Here is a 17,507-nt window from a genome sequence, read left to right as displayed (position 1 = left end):
TTAGCATTGAAGTTCCCCATAATGATAGTGTAGTGGGTTTTCTGCTCATCTAGAAGACTCAAACTCAGTGTGCATTTCTTCAACCTCTTCATCATCATGGCTCTATTGGTGCATAAATCATTATAAGCTTGTATCTCTTAGAAATCCTGAGTAGTAGCGTTGACATCCTTGGTGATATTCAGGGTTGTTAAAATTAAAGTATCCCTATGTAGAGGGCTCTGGAGCGAGTTCTAAGGCTCGTACTGAAGAGAAATTTGGACAACAGGTACAATAAAGAATGCGCTCGCCATTTATTGGGAAAAAAAATTAGTTACAAAATTTGTCACTATATGGTGCGTAATTATCTTAGTTACGATTATGCAAATAACGTAAGTTATTTCCACAGCGCCACTACTCAGCTCTACTGTACTGTATAAAAGCAAAGTAGTCTCTTCAAAATCATATAGTAGATGTTTGCCTGCACTACAGCAACAATGGCAACAACGTTGCAGGAAAAGGTGCTATTAATGAAGCTGTACTATCAGAACAGCAACAATGCAGCTGTGGCTGTCAGAGAATTCCGGCATCCGAAGCGCATAAGGCGTGGACCTATGCATGTTTGTGCTGTCCGCAAAATGATTGTGAAATTTGAAGCGACAGGACATCTTGGTGTTCAACCAGGTAGAGGTTGAAAACGAGTGGACATCCTCTCATATTGAAGATGTGGCAGTAGTGGATTTATCATCAAGTCAATCTCCATGTGGTAGTGCAAGTGTGCCAGCTGTTTCTCATGAAGTGGACATGCCATATTCCACTATAAGGCTAGCAATGTGTCAGTTGTTGCCGTAATATCCTTACAAGATGCACATGCATGCTACAGCAGCTAAAGCATAGTGATGTAGATATTTGTTTCACATACACACTTCAGTTTCTGGCGCGAATGACAGTGGGCCATGGAACATCCTTTTGGAGTGATGAAGCCCACTTCTGCTTAAATGTACAAGTGAATATGCACAACTGTTGCATTTGGGCAACAGAAAACCCTCGAGTTATCCAAGAGGTCCCGTTGAATTCTCCAAAAGTGACAGTGTAGTGTGGATTTATGGCCACATTCATGATTGGACCATATTTTGTTGAACAGGTAACACCGACTGGACCCCACACCTGCTCCGTCACTGGACAGCGATATTATGAAATGTTGGCAAATTTTGCAATACCAGAGCTGCAACAATGTGGGTGCCTTCAGGATACCATATTCATGCAAGATGCTGCACCACCCCACATACACCGTTGTGTCCAAAGATTGCTAAGGCAACACTTTACAGACAAATGGGTCATCAGCCATTGTTTCCAAACATCTTGGCCACCCCGATCACTGGAACTTCACCCATGCGACTTCTGGTTGTGGGGTTTTTTGAACCAGGTGTATCGGGAAGGATGTCAAACTCTGGCAGATCTGAAGGACAGCATTAGATGTCATGTGCTGGCTATTCCAGTTGACATGTTACGTTCTGCTGTAGAAAATGCTGTTCTTCGAATGGAAACTGTTGTTGATCAAAATGGAGGACACATAGAACAATAGCACTGTTCAAGTGATTTGTATTGCCACAGTGCCATATAGTGACAAATTTTAACTAATTTTTTTTTTTTTTTTTTTTTCCAATAAATAATGTGCACGTTCTTTATTGTACCTGTTTGATATTTTAATTTTAACAACCCTGTACTTTTGAATTCCAAAATGTTGTTTTTTATATCTTTATGAACCAGAAAGCCAACACCACTCCTTTCACTGTTTTCATTGGTAAACTTATAAGTGATTCATTTCTTCTTGTTGTTTCTGCCAAACTGATGATATTCCAATTCGCATTTTGTAATTCAGCTCATATATAATGTATATAAATATTATAAAAATATGTATATAATAAGTAAGTAAATAAAAATAGTAGAGATAAATAAAAGAAGTAAGTAAACAAAAGTTGTAGAAATAAGAAAATTAAGTAAAAAGAGTGAAAAAAGAAATAAAAGAGAAAAGAAGGGCAGGAAAAAAATTAATACATATAAAAAGAAATAAGTCAATATTATTATACAAGATATATACATGATTATATTGTCATATACTACATAATCTTGGTTTCATTTTCAAGTGTCAACCACAAGAATTGCCTGACAAGATGACAATATAGTGTCCTCTGTTTCTAACATAAAGTATGCACCATGGAAAAATAGAATTACATCAAAATATAGTATGGGGGAGGGATTATATGAAATAATGTAAAATTAAACCTATAAGGGAGGACATATAGACTGCCGACATGTGATTTAAAGTTGACAGAACAGAGGACCCGAAAATTGTTATAAGCATAAATGAACAATAACATTAAAGCGAAAACCATTATTGAGAGTAGACAAAAACTAATGGTGGAAATACATATAAAACCTATTTTATTTTATTTTTATTATAGTGTTTATAAGCAATACTATAGCAGTTTAGCTAATAGGGGACAAAATTAAGTATTACACTGCTAGCTCATAGCATGGAAAAATGGTAGTTTCAGGAAAGTGAACATTATATGACTGAAGGATATAACATTGGAGCTCGGATTATCTGAGAGCACGATTTTTTAAAATTGGAAAACTATTAAAGAACAAAAAAATTCAAAAATATGTTTTTGCAGTTTTCTCTGCTGAGAATTCTTTTTTGTATAGTGATTGAAGAAGTCGACAAACAGACGGATTCCAACAAAATTTTAAAAAAAAAATCTGAAAAATTGAAGTACTATACACTTCAAAGTACTCTACACAAAAATTATTACAAGAGGAAGTGCAGGATAAAATATTATTGAGAATCACGTGTTTTCAGTTAGTTATTCTTAAAAAGCCCTGGAATATTCTATTTAAGACTGAGATTGCTATATTTGCAAAGTTAACAGGCATATATCATGTGTAACCTTGAGCTAGAACTGCATTTTCTCAATGTAAAATTGAAATATTTACATTTAAATTTTACATTGAACGATGGCTGTGAAGCACAAAATTTACAACAAGAGGCACACTGCACCTGTCAGGTAGTTCTTTCACTGCTTTATAAAAAACATAAAACTTCAAAAACAACTTTTATAAAATTAGATATATATTTTGGAAGCTAGTGAAAGTTTCAGAAATTAACCTTGAACCAACAATTAATGTGCAAAACCTTTTCTCACAAGGTACCTGACAGGTTCTGCATTCTTGCTGCTGGTTTAACGAAAAAAATGTAGTGGAAAAAAATTTATTTCAGTATTAGCATTAAAGTAATAAACTAGTATTGCAATGCTAATGCTTATTAACCCAAATGTAAATTATCTTTAATGTAGTTCTCATTCTTTTCTTGGAATCAAATATTGTTCTGTTGAATATGTCAGAGAGAATTTGGTAGAGGACTTAATGCCTGATTTTGCATTTTAAATTTTTAGGGAGCTTTGAAGTCAATCTGTGGTCCAGATCTGAGAAAGTGGTGTAATGAAGTTGCTTCAAATCATTATGTTGATGATCTTTCAATAACTCCAGTAATTGAATTTCTTCAGAGTGCAGGTCAAGGCCAATTAGTTCAACAGGTAGCTATTTTAGCAGCCAGTGTTTATATGTGGAAATAAATGAGTGTTACAGCATTTCTTAATAATACAATGCTATTATATTGTATTAAGATTTAATATCTTAGGATTTTACTGTTAGGTAAACTAAGTAATTCTTTTTATATATATATATATATATATCAGATTTTTACTTTGATACTTGTTGTCATTATAACACCAATTTATATCAGAGGATATAAACTCTGACTTTAGCATCTGAATATAAATATGTTCTGTTTGATTTCATCAAGCAAACTTCCACCAACCCATTGTTGAAAAATACATTATTGCCCATCACAAGCCTAACAGTAATCTACTATGACACTGTTTGTTGTGTGGCCCAACAGTCTAAATTATAAGGGAGAAGTAAACTTATGTTCTTCCAGTCATATAGCTTCCTAAGGGGCTGTTGTGGCCACTTCAATTTTATGTTAGAGCACTAAATTCAAAAGTGCACATTTTGTTTATTAGCCAAGAAACAGCAAAGGTTGTCGATGGGAGAGGGGGAGAAGCATTATTCTACTTAATGACTTCTAGCCAGTAAAGTAAGGCAAGAGGATCAAAGCTAAGTGTAAATATAATTTGTCTAGTTTGAAATTTGATTTTAACTGATAACAGAACAATATTATGGGCATACTTAGAAACCATAATTAGAAATAATTAGAAACCATAATTTCTTACAGAAACAGATTTAATTAGCGCCTTAACCCATTTTTTAAATGTGTCTTATAACAAAAAATGAATTTACAAAGTTTTATCCATTCCAAAGATAAATCTAGTTTTTTTTTTTTTTTTTTTTGTTAGATGAAGATTCTGCTAGATAAAGCAGGCATTTAATTTAAGGATTGTATGATTAGTCTAGAAAGTGCTGATTGTTCAAGTAAATTGTTATGTATTGTTTATCAAAGAAGATAAACTTTCAGGAAAGTACTTGTGCTGTCTATATGAAAAAGAGTATTGTGTTTGATTTGATGCTTTGGAATACCAGCACATTTATTAACTTAATCTATGACATTTAGAAGATAATTATGAATTTTTTTTTTTTTTTTTTTTTTTTTTTAGTAATTTATATTTTGGGAACTACAAAATATCTAGCCTTAACTTAACATAAAAATTTGAACATAAAAATCTTAAAAAAATAATATACTAATATTGTACTTGTTTTTATCTAACACATTTGCTGCATCGATGTATATAAGCATTAAATGCTACCCTACTGTGCTTTATTGCGTATAGTGTTCATTCTTAAGTAGTCAGTATACAAGTAGTGCAGAAGTAAGGGCTCATAAAGTGAACTGCTCAATTCTGTTAGCACGCTGATAGAACTCTGGGCTATTAGCATTAACGATTCATTTCTGTTTCTAGTTCGGTGCACATTTTTATTTATTTATTTTTATTTTGTGTGTGTTGAGGTTAATTTATATATGTAGAATACATACATAAATTAACAAAATTTTCAATAAAAATTTTGAGTTTTGTACTGATTTAGAGCCCAGTCAAAAAGTGTTTGCTTTTAGTTATGAATTCCTGACTTTTACTTTTCAACCATTATTTATGAATTTTCAGAATATTTCTCAACGTTCCAAAAATTATGGCACACTGAATGGGCTCCTTCGAATACAGATGGCAGTGGACATGTTAATTGTATTTATCTTGTTTTTGTCCAGTGCTAAATATTATTGAAGGGGGCACTTTATAAATATTTGCTAGGATTATTCCATTGTAAAAGAATTAGTAAATTAATAAGAGGAGTTTACCTCAATATAGTACGTGGAACACTTCCGTATGATACCCTCCAGAAATTAAAACGGAAAAAACGAAAAAATCGACAACTTACCAATATATTAAAGTGAAATATAAATAATTAAATAATCAATTTAACTCAATTCAAAATCAATTCAAAACAATTAAAATTCAAATTAACGCAATTAAAAGAATCTAACGAAAATATTCAAAACGATTTTTTCGTTAGATTCTTTTAATTGCGTTAATTTGAATTTTAATTGTTTTGAATTGATTTTGAATTGAGTTAAATTGATTATTTAATTATTTATATTTCACTTTAATATATTGGTAAGTTGTCGATTTTTTCGTTTTTTCCGTTTTAATTTCTGGAGGGTATCATACGGAAGTGTTCCACGTACTATATTGAGGTAAACTCCTCTTATTAATTTACTAATATTATCAACGTAGAACATATTGAGTATTACAGCTCTGATTCATACTATTGTAAAAGAATAAAATAAATAAATAAAAATTAATAAATAAATAACTCTTGTATATCTGGATAGTTTCATTACATGTTGTGAATGAATAAATCAGTATAAAAAAATGGCTACTGGCATGAGTGGAAACATAAACGTACATGTTGCAACTCACTACAAACATATCTGTTTGATTACATAATTGAGAATATTAGCATGGTTTCCAGATGTTAAGGATCACAAGCAAGATTAGATTGGAATGCTAGAATGTCTCATTAAATAAGCTCTACATTATGGTGATCCTTTAAACATAATGTTTTATTATTATTATTGTTCCAGTTGATTTAAAGTAGCCTGATAAAGCATATTCTAAGCATTAGCTAATTTCATGAAGTGTAAATAAAATCATATATGATTTAATTAATGTGTTTTTTTGCTGAAACTGACTCTGAACAGTAGTTACGAATTTTTATCAGATCATTATGTTTTTATAGAACTTTTATAAGGCAATGTAACAGAAGGATTTAGTATCATAAGCAAGGATGATTTTCTTATAAACAAAGCTGATTTTCTTATAAACAAAGCTGAGCATGGAATAACAAGGTTTGGATAATAAACAGTTACACAGACAACATGTACATACCAAAGATCTTAGTTTTTTTAAAGAAGGTAAAGGTAATCCATTTGGATCACTATTAACAAAGGAAAGCACTGTTGTAAATGAGGTTAAAAAAAACGTGTTTCATCTTTTACAAAAAGAATATTGGAAATTTGTACATTTTTAGGGTCCATAGTCTAACAGAGTACCCTTATAATGTCACTTGATTGTCTGTCTGTTTGTCTGTCACAGCATTGTATCTCTGGAGCCATTCAACCTATTGACCTGAAATTTTGCATGGGTTTGTACATCATATGGGCCAAAATAACACCATATTGATCGTTATTGACAAAAATGTGTCTGAGAAATGGGGGGTGGACTTTGTAGGAGGGGCAAAACATTGTCGACAACCTATAGCTTGTTATGCACCATTGGAAAGAGCTCAACAAGTAGGTTTAAAATATAATTTTTAAATATTTTTAAAATTAAAAATGGTGGTGCCTTCCAGACTGGAAAATATCAGTAATTTTCGTGTCCCCTCCCATATCCATTGCTAATGGAGCTCAAAATTTAAAAATCACATTAGCTATGCATTATTCAATGCTTATCAAGGGAAAATCATCAGATTGAAATCTATCATTTACTTTTTGTGGTAAAATTAAAAAACCAATTTTATATTGCACTTCAATAGCATACTTCTTTGTACTAAGTAACTCTCCTTTTAGTGACAAAAAGTTTGCTAAATAGTTAGTTAATAATTCTATAAGGGTCATTTATAAATTTTGCAATGAGAAGTATTTTTTAACAATTTTCAAAGCTGGAGTTGTCCCGGCAAGGAGGCACTCAAGGAGCCAACATTGAGGCGACAGTGGTGGGGAGGTGCCTGTGTGGAGTCTTGCACAGCTCTCACCTACCAGTCACTTCTTCCCCAAGACTTTAATCGCTTCTCCCACCCTAGTGATTCACAAGAACTGGAAAGACTCAGACAACTTTTTGTTAGCTCCTCAGTTTTAGACCAAGCCAGGGTATTAAAAACTTTTTTTCAGTTACCGTAAAGCTCTCTATTTGAGATACTACACTAACAACCATTTGTGACTACGGACCCTTTCATTCTGAGTGCCCGGCACTCAGTAGTTGACCGATTTATTTTTGACTGTTTTGTCCAAAGGCAGTCTGTTGTTATATTTAAAGGTGATGACCTGTGATTTGTCTTCATCAGTATTAGTAAAAATATTGTAACCAGTAAGGGACACAGCACTGAACTCTGAGGGACTTCACTAATAACATTATTCCAAGGAGGGAATTTCCCATTTATAACCACCATCTGTGTTCTGCCACTCCATCACCTCTTTAACCATAGCAGTAACTTGCCCCTAATGTTACATTGTTTCAATTTGTACAGCAATCATTTGTGTAGAACAGTGTCAAGAGCTTTATTGAACTGAAACTAGATGATATCAAAATTATTATTTGAATCCATTTCCTTTTTTACTGTGTCATAGTATCCAATCACATTGCAGATACAAGATCACTCCTTAAAAATCAATGCTGTAACTGGAATATAACTCTATTTCCATCTATACGGCATTACTCCTTTAACCAGTGACTCCATTATTTTCCCACTAACAGAAGTCAAGCTAATAGGTCTAATTATTTATGTCACCCTTTGATTCCCCCCCCTGGTGTGGTGGGGACCTCACAGTGACGATGGCCCTCAAGATTAGCATCACCGGAATCCAGTGCTCACAGTCTAGGCAAACGCCATAGGAATCCAGTGGCTTTGCCGAGCACTGCGACCCATGGAAACTCAGAAAGAGGGATTGTTGTTGAGGTAGCCCTACTTCACTCACCACTTTGCTCCCTGCTTTGATCAGGATCAGTCGGCTAGTGGGTTTGCCCCCAAGAGCCAAATGTGTTAATATCATGCCCCTACTCTCATGGTCTGAGAGACAGGAATCAAGCTGGTGTAGGAGCATCATCTGAGTATCCCTGGCAGCCCACTACCAAGTGCATTTATTGCTTGCTGGATAGAGGGCATCCCATTTGGGTTACCTGCTGGGTGGGGAGCCCAGCCACTGAACCAAAAACAAACATTGATGGATTCTGATAATCAAAACTTTTCTTTAGGAACCCCAACACAGTCCCCTACCATGTGCTAATATCTATGAAAGTAATATCAACAGTGCAGCTAAACAGCCCAGAACAGTAGAAACACCAGGACCTACACCACGCTTCATGTAATTTATTCCACTGAAAAGCCCATTGGGAAGATATCGCCCTTCTTTATTCAAAGTAGTATAGTAGTAGTAGTGGTAGTGGCATGTATGCAAGAAAGCAAGTTTATGAGCTTATGCAGCATCAGCCAAAAAAAGAAAGAAAGAAAAGGGTCTGGAAGGATTGGCGGCAGGGCTGTAGCGGAGGATGTACACTACACATCCTCTGGATTTTTTTTTAGGTGAATAGTATATACCTTTTGGTTTTTGAAAGACTTGAAAAACACAAATATTATTAAAATATTTACTGAAAATTAAAAAATAAATTTAATAGAATTTGATTCATAAGCAGTAATTATAGTTTTATTATTTTTAATATTCTCCTCACTAACAGAACCTTCATCCTCACTAACAGAAGATATATTGTGAATGGTGTTACCATCCTGAACAAGGTAAATGTTGGAAGTGATCACAGAATGGTAAGATGCACACTTGATATAGATGTAAGAAAAGAAAGGAAACAACTGACTCTAGTAAATAATACGAAGCTATTATTAACATAATAGGAGAAAAAGCAGTATGTACGGGAACTAAAGAACAAGTTTGAGCATCTGCAGACTATTCAGGACCAAGGTATCGATGAGGAATACAACTTTCTGAAAGTGATAAAGTCCAAGAAAGCTATAGGTAAAAAGAAATCCAAAGAAGTAAAAATAAGTCAAGAAACACTTTTCATGATGAATTGAAGACAACAAATGAAGAAGAAGATAAACAAGGACAAAATTGAGTATACTGAGTTATGCAATGCCATTAGAAGGAGACTCAAAGGACATAAGAAGATTTAACACAAGAAAAATAGAACAAGCATTAGTGGAAAACTAAGGACTTAAATCAGCAGACATGAGCAGTAATACATAAGAGACTTTGCAACTGGATAAAGCAATTTATAGCAGCATGAGGGACTTCATAGTGACTCTATAGTCTAATTTTGAATAAGTAAGAGAGTATAGAGATACACAAGAGTAGCATTAGAAAAGAGAGCTTATATCTATAACGTAGAAATGTGTTTTGAATAAAAAGTATTGAACATAGCCATAATAAAATGAATAGAAAGTAGATCAAGTGTACTTTTTTCTTATTTGTACTCTTTTTTTTTTTTTTTTTTTTTTTCTCTAGCGTTTTCTAATGCTACTCTAACTCTTGCAAAGCCAGAGAAGCCCTTACTGAATGGGTGGACTTTACAACTCCACCAAGCTCAATAAGTTTTCTTATTCTACCTTTCTTCCCGTTTGTAGAGCTGTTAGTGCAATACAAGGGTGATATGAATGATCCAACTATCCTTTTTCTATTGCTTTTTTCATCTTTATTTAATTAGTCCTTTATCCCTACTGTAACCTCAATTTAATACCTCTCCCTATACCATGTGTTTGTTACTATTTATTTTAAATTCCAACCATAAATTATTTTAATTCTTCTTATCTTCACAAAATTCTGACACTAAAATATTTTTTTCATGAATTTACTCAAAATTCTACATATATTTCAAAATACCTCTTTCCCACTCTGAAAACACTTATTTATATGTATATGTATATTTTTTAGTCTTATCCTTATTTTTACCTTAACAATTTTCATATCATTGACACTGCCTTAGCAAGAATTTTACGGGGTTATGGGACACGCTGTGTACAGCTTCCTGGGCGGAGGCTGTGCACAGCTGTGTCTCAGGTCAAAGACCGCATACCAAAAGATCTTAGTAGTGGAGTGGTTTATAGAATAGAATGCCCGGATTGTGGGGAGTGTTATGTGGGGGAAACAAAACGACGGCTCGGGGATCGTCTGGGGGAACATTTAAATGCCATAAGAACCGCTGAATACAACAAGTCTGCTGTGGCCGAACATTTTTGGGAGAAGCAGCATCAAATCTCCCCGGAGGACGCTATTATTTTGGATCGTGCACATGGATACTGGGAACGTAAATGGCTCGAGGGTTTACGGATTAGTTCATCCAGTAGGAATACCATGAATAGAGATAGAGGTATACGTATTAATCCTATATTTGAAACAATTATATTAAGGTCGGATGAACGATTTTCTTTGCCACATTCCCGAGACATTTCCCCTTCCAGTTCTGACCATGTGCCGATTGAACCACGTGGAGAAATACCACGTGTGGAGGTACCGTGAGCCTGCTACTTAAGGAGATGTTGCAGGAAGTCATATCACTGTTGAAGAAGGGAGCTGACGCTCCCAAAAGCTTCAGGTTTTTAGCGCTTTTAATGTTTTATATTTTAGCAAATTTTATTGTAAACAATCTTTTATTACAGTTTTTAGCATTCCGCAATAGTTTATTGTAAATATTTTTGTGTAAAGATAATCATATTAAATTTTAAATTTTATTCAATGGTCGGTGTATGAATTTATATATTTTTTAGACATGATCCACAAATGCAGAGAATTTGCATAGCAATGGTCCTTATGCAGCGAGAAATAACTATAGAATAGACAGCACTTTAGAGCAGAGCCACACCACTGACATAATGTAAGCTTAGCCAGCTTATATAAACAGAAAAAGAAAATAGATGGCAGCACAGGTGGTGCTTTTTTGCATATCAACCCACTACTGCCACTGAGTTATATTTAAATAATGGCTTAAAAGTTAGAATGTAATAACATAAAATAAAATAAGAAAATCAATAAATATTAAGCTATCATTAGAGGCAGCAAAATGCACATCCTCCCTATGATGCCCAGATATAATCAATAATTTCTATAAAAATAAAACATAAGCCAGTAGTATGGCAAAAAACCAGGAGGAGGAAGTAAAGGTAACAAGACAGAAACAGTAGCCGAAAGTCCCCAAATAATTTAGAGCTTTAAATCCAATTAATAATAATAATAAATCCAATTTAAATTTAAAATAATGCCAATTATATAATAATTTAGCGGTACCCCCCTGTAAGGTACCAGTTCCAAAAAAGGTGAAATATCACCAAAAAGGAACTAAAAAGAACTACTAAAATATAACAAAATATAGACTGACCATTATGCCCCATGTCAACAGAGGACCACGAGGCCAATAATGGTCATGGAATCGCTGCATTTCAATTGCTATACAAATCTAAATTATTTGGGTACTTTCGGCTACGGTTTCTGTCTTGTTAATTTACCTTTACTTCCCCCTCCCGGTTGATTTATTTTTATTTAGCTTTAGCTGTACTGTTTTTTGCCATACTGCTGGCTTATGTTTTATTTTTATATGAATTATCAGTTATATATACAAAAAAAAAACCAAAAAAAAGGAAAGAAGGGAATATAAATTAAAATATATACACTTGTGGGTGGTTGGCCCCAGATGAAGTCACCTAGATTGTGGGTAAATAGCAATAAGTTTTGTGTGTATATTTTAATTTATATTGTCTTCAATATTAATTGCTATATACAATGTATTTTATATATATATACACTGGTGTTCAAAGAAAGTGCATCACCTCTTAAAATTGTAATCGTCGTCCAAATAACGTAATTGTATGGCAATATTTCTTACAGATTGCATCAGATAAGATTGACACGTGTGGGTGATGATGTAATATTGCATCAGCTGTTACTTTCAGCTATATAAGCACGCAAAGAAAGAGTGCTATTGTTGCTTTATGTGATGAAGGCTGTTCTTCCCATCATATTGCAAACTCAAGAATACTGGTTCTGCTGATAGGGAAAAAGGAACCAGATGCAAAGGAGTCTCTATGCCAAAACAGGACTGCGTTTTGAAGTGCTTATGCCTTAAAAATTGTAAAGCTTCTTCGTCTGATCTGAAAAGAGAATGGGAAGAACATACAGGAGTGGTAGCAAGTGCAGTAACAGTCAGAAGATGCCTCTTCAGAAATGGACTTGTAGACCGTTGTCCTAAGAAGAAGACTCTCCTCACACAAAAAATGAAAAGGACATGATTAATTTGGTGTAAGGAGCATGTCAAATGGACCCCCCGAGCAGTGAAAGTCAGTTATTTTCTCGGATGAGAAGAAATTCAACCTGCATGGCTCTGATGGGAAAGAATTTGCCAAAATTGGAATTGGATGGGAAAGAAACAATTTGCCATAAACATGGTGAAGAATACCATCCAGACTGTATGGTATCTACATGAAATTCTCTACCAGCCAAATGATATGGGGGTGCATTTTGTATTACGGAGTAGGCCACCTGCAGTTTATAAACGGTTCCATAAATGCCAATGGATACCTGGCTATATTGGAAGGCAAATTGCTGCCAACCATTAGAGACCATTTCAACCTGCCAATTAACTGTTTCTTATCTTTCAGGAAGGCTCTGCTCCTTGTCAATCGGGCGAAAAGTGGAAGTAGGCACTTCTGTAGTTGAAGGTTTGCTTCCATTTTCTTCTGTTATATTAAAATCAATCAAGTCCATTGTTAGCATTTGATACACTTCTGAAATCCCCCATCCCTAAAACATTCCTCCTGTGTGAATGTAGATACAAAATATCTATTCGCACCTAGTGGACCAGTGTAAATTCAATACCTTCCTTCTATTGTTTACATAAGTAAAGAAGTCTTTGCTGCTTTTCTTTTCATTTTTTGCCAAGGACTTCCCACAATCACCCTTAGCTCACTTAACCTCCTTGATTCCAGACTACTTTATATATTCTACTATAGACCTGTGTATCACCTGATAATTTCTATGCATTCCATATATGTTTATTCTCTGTCTCATGAATTCATCTGACATCCATTTAGGTGACATCCATTTAGGTGATAATATCCTTGAATAGTATTTCTTAGTTGATATAAAAAGCCTAGTAGCTTCTACAATTAGTTCCCCGAATGCTTCCAATGAAGAATTTGCAGTTGGTAACTTCATTAGTTGGTCCCATCGCATGGAATTCAAAAACTGCCTGACACTACTGCAGTCAAATTTACAAAAGCGAATGCCCTTTCCCTTACCTTTGACACTAATTCATCTTTAAGTAAATTTTACAGGAATACATGGTATTCACTGCCATCTAATGGTTCTTTTATCTGCAGATTCTTAATGCATGAAGGGTCATTGCTGATAATCAGATCAGGAATATTTCTCTTGTTGCCTCTCTTACATGGTGGTATAGAAAACGACCATCCATTAAATCCACAATAGTCTTGCTACTGTGTGAGCAACCAATCCAAATGATCCAGTAAAAATCTTAAAAGTTTAAATTTCCCCCATTATAAGACATTCTGATTTACTGGCTAATTCTATATATGTTTATACAGTTGTTCGTTATACCCATCACAATCATTAAGCCTACCGATTACATACTTGTATTATAATTTTTGTTTTCACAGTGCTTATGTCACACCAAACTGATTCAACTTTGCACTAGCCACCCGTGTCCACTGGATGCACTGCATTAGATTTTATCTGCTTCTTAACTAAGAGCATAACTCCCTCCTTCCCACCTGTTCTCTCTATACACAGTGTTCCCCATATTCAAATTTTGAATCCCTTATATCTGATTAATATCATATCTCAAATATTCCCACAGTGTCTTCATTTCATGTTGTTTAGCACCTCAAATTTATTTACCATGTTCCTAGCATTAATGTACGTACAAATATACCTGCACAGCCTATGTATTAGTTTTTTCTTGAAAAACACAGTAGGTCTTGAACTCCTCAGCATCTTCCTTTCCGTACTACTGCATGTTTCAATAGAAGAAATGCCTGCTTTCTGCCTGCAGCTACTGGTAATGTATTAGTCTATATATCCATCCTTACTAGCAGTTTTCCAATCTGCCTAACACTGCCTCAATAGTATCAGCAGATATCCTTACACCCCTTCTAGTTAAGTGTCTTTCATTCTTGTAGAAAGTCTCTTCCATCGGTTAATCTTCTTCTCTTACCTTCAGTATACCATTTAACATCTATAAATCCACTGTTGTACGCCCCCACTATATAGGATTATTTTGACTACTCTTCATAGTTTTTATTATGTTTATTTTCAGTTTCTTTCCACCTACTTTGCTCTATTCTCAAAAAGATTATTTACCTCATTATATCTTAATATGTACAACTCTCTATCGGCACCTCATACAGCAGCTGCTGCACAATAAACATGTTACCTACATATGATAGCTTGCCATTCAGAATTTTCTGTGTGCAGTTTTATCTGCATCTTGAAAATACATTTTTAAATAGCATTCTCTAAATAATCTTATTTTTTTTTAAAAAGATATTAGTGAAAAGTTTTCAGATATATCATTATTAGGTTGTTAACTTTTACCTATTGAAATACATAAATGTTATGATGCCTTTCATTTTAATATATTTTCCTATAGTTTAATGGTTATTTTGTAAAATTGTATGACTTATAGATAATGAACATTTTTGTGTAAAGCATGCATATACACAGCAGAATTAGTAACCACTGTTAAATTTTTAAAATAGTGTGAACATGCTGAATCTGATTTAGGAGCTCTTCTTATGCAACAACAAACCCAGTTAAGAAGTTGTGTTGAACTTCTAAATACTTATGCTACAGTTGTAGTTCAGGTATGTTATTTATTTTTATTGGTATATGTACACACCCACATCACATATGCATACATGCATACATACCAAGTTAGCTTTGCATTAACGATACCTACCTAATATCTCCGAAGGCCACCTTTTGCCTGTAATAAAGTATTTATGTTTCTTGGCATGGACTCCTCAAGGCATTCCTGTGGTAGTACTACCATGCATTGCACAGTCTGTCCAGTGATGACTGGATGTTGTTAAGTGGATGGTTGTAGAATCGAATCTCCTTTTATAGTAGGTCCCAAACATGCTCAGTTGGGTTGAGATCATTTGAGTTGGGCAGCCACAGGAGGAACGAGAATTAATTGTCATGTTCCAGAAATTAATTTTCAACCTGCTGGGTTTGTGGCATCGCACATTGTCTTTTAGATGCCAAAGTTGTCTGGATACATTTTGTTCAATAGGGGTGTAATTGGTCGGCGATGATAGAAAGATAAAGCCATATTGTGCCATTGATTAATGGTGATCAGAGGACCCAGTGCATGCCACAAAAACTTCCAAAACTATAACACCCTCATCTCCAGCTTGCCAAACACCAACAGTACATCTAGGTACCATGACGTTGAGTTGGTTTCCCAAATGCAGATATGCCCATCAGCATGATAGAAATGGGAAATGGGATTCATCACACCAGGCTACATATTTCCACATGTTAGTGGTCCAATGTTAGTGCTGCCCTGCAAGGCACAATTTGTTGTGCCTCACTATTGCAGTCAGTGGCCAATTTTGAATTGTAGGAAGTTGGTTTGCTATTTCCTCTGGTAAGGTGAACCTACATGTATTTTTATAATGTTTCTTGTCAGGTGGCACTGGGGTCTCCCCCAGATCTGCTATCCATACTGGCTATGCACCAGACATTAGCTCATATAGGTTATGGCACTTGATGGCCATCAACCTTTGGTAGCACTTAACCATTTGTCACGATATTGGCACCTGCAATCATTCCATATTTAAAGTCAGAATGATCTCAATGCCAATCCATTTTTCAAGCAGACACTCAGAAACCGATGCCACGTGTGCAAACTACAATCCAGACTTTCCTTCACCGGCATAATAGCCCACTCCATTCCTACACAAGGGCAAATAGCAAGGGAGAATATAATGCAAAGCAAACTCAGTGTATATAAACATATACCTATGCATTTGATTCATTTGAATGCTTATTTGACTGCTTACAAAGTGTCATTTCTCTCTCTCTCTCTCTCTCTCTCTCTCTCTCTCTCTCTCTCTCTCTCTCTCTCTCTCTCTCTCTCTCTCTCTCATGATACCTCTGCAGTGCAATGTGAAGAATATGGAATTCATGTCTGCTGGTAATTATCAGAAGTGACTCTTAATGAATTAACAATGTGCAAATAAAAAAAAACACTAGGTTGGCAGTGATCACAGTCTATTGATGTGGAATTTATTTAAAATGAAACTACTGTGAAGAGAACATATTTTGCTTTAGTTACAAGTATAAATTCTATTTGTTGGCACACCCAGGGTCCTGAGCTGGATATCATCATTCTTCTCTTTCTTGGTGATTTCCTTCTTTCTCTCTGGGTCCCAGAATAAATCAAATTTTTTTTTAGCTGGTACAGTATAAGCCTCAGGCTTCCTTGCACCATATGGCTAATAATAATAATAATGTCCAACATATCTTTTCTTCTTTACTTTCATTTTTCTGTTTATTGTACATATGATATTTCACAGTTTAGACTTCGGCTTACTTCGATGGTTCTGGTGGGCCTGACATCTCTGTAGTCAGTGATATATACTTAATTATGTTTAAGTTTTAGGCATGATAGATGATACTGTTATTTTCCTTCTGTGTTGTTAATTAATTTTAATATATTTGCCATTTTTATTTTTACTTATTAGGATTCCAATGCTGTTGACGTATAATATGAGTGATCACAGTGTACTGATGTGGGATTTACTTAAAAATGTAACTACCATCAGGGGTAAAGAGAAGGATTTTTGCTTTCGTAAAGGCGACTACAGTGGTCTCAGAGATTTTTTAGGTTCTATAAAGTGAGACAAACTGATGATGTTACCAACAGCAAATTCTAAATGAGAAGCATTCAAGGAAGTAATCTTGGAAGCTAGTAGGCTTTTTATTCCAACTAAGAAATACTGCTGTAGGTTCAGGCCCAAATGTATGTCAGATAAACTAATGACACTCGTGGCAGAGAAGAAAAATGCATGGGATGAAAATAAATTGTCAGGTGACACAGAAGCCTATGGTAGATACAAGCTAGTCTGTAATCAAATCACAGAGGTTAGGGAAGTGAAGGCAGATTATGAAAAATCTTTGGCAAAGGATGCAAAGAAAAATAGCAGACTTCTTTACT

General features: G+C 34.6%; 1 protein-coding gene across 1 annotated transcript in view; it reads left to right on the top strand.

Annotated features, from left to right (window-relative positions):
* Positions 1-17,507, top strand: part of nonC (serine/threonine-protein kinase Smg1) — a 1,411,261-nt gene that overhangs the window by 964,055 nt on the left and 429,699 nt on the right. The window contains exons 52-53 of the mRNA XM_090378365.1: positions 3,432-3,572; positions 15,043-15,147. Of these exons, the coding sequence (XP_090234491.1) occupies positions 3,432-3,572; positions 15,043-15,147 (246 nt within the window). The remainder of the gene's footprint in view (positions 1-3,431; positions 3,573-15,042; positions 15,148-17,507) is intronic.

Source organism: Mastigoproctus giganteus, chromosome 7, assembly GCF_048544385.1.
Source record: "Mastigoproctus giganteus isolate SK-2022 chromosome 7, ASM4854438v1, whole genome shotgun sequence".
Taxonomy (NCBI): Eukaryota; Metazoa; Arthropoda; class Arachnida; order Uropygi; family Thelyphonidae; genus Mastigoproctus; species Mastigoproctus giganteus.
Note: the sequence above shows the minus strand (reverse complement) of the source record. Positions and strands in the feature narration are given on the sequence as shown.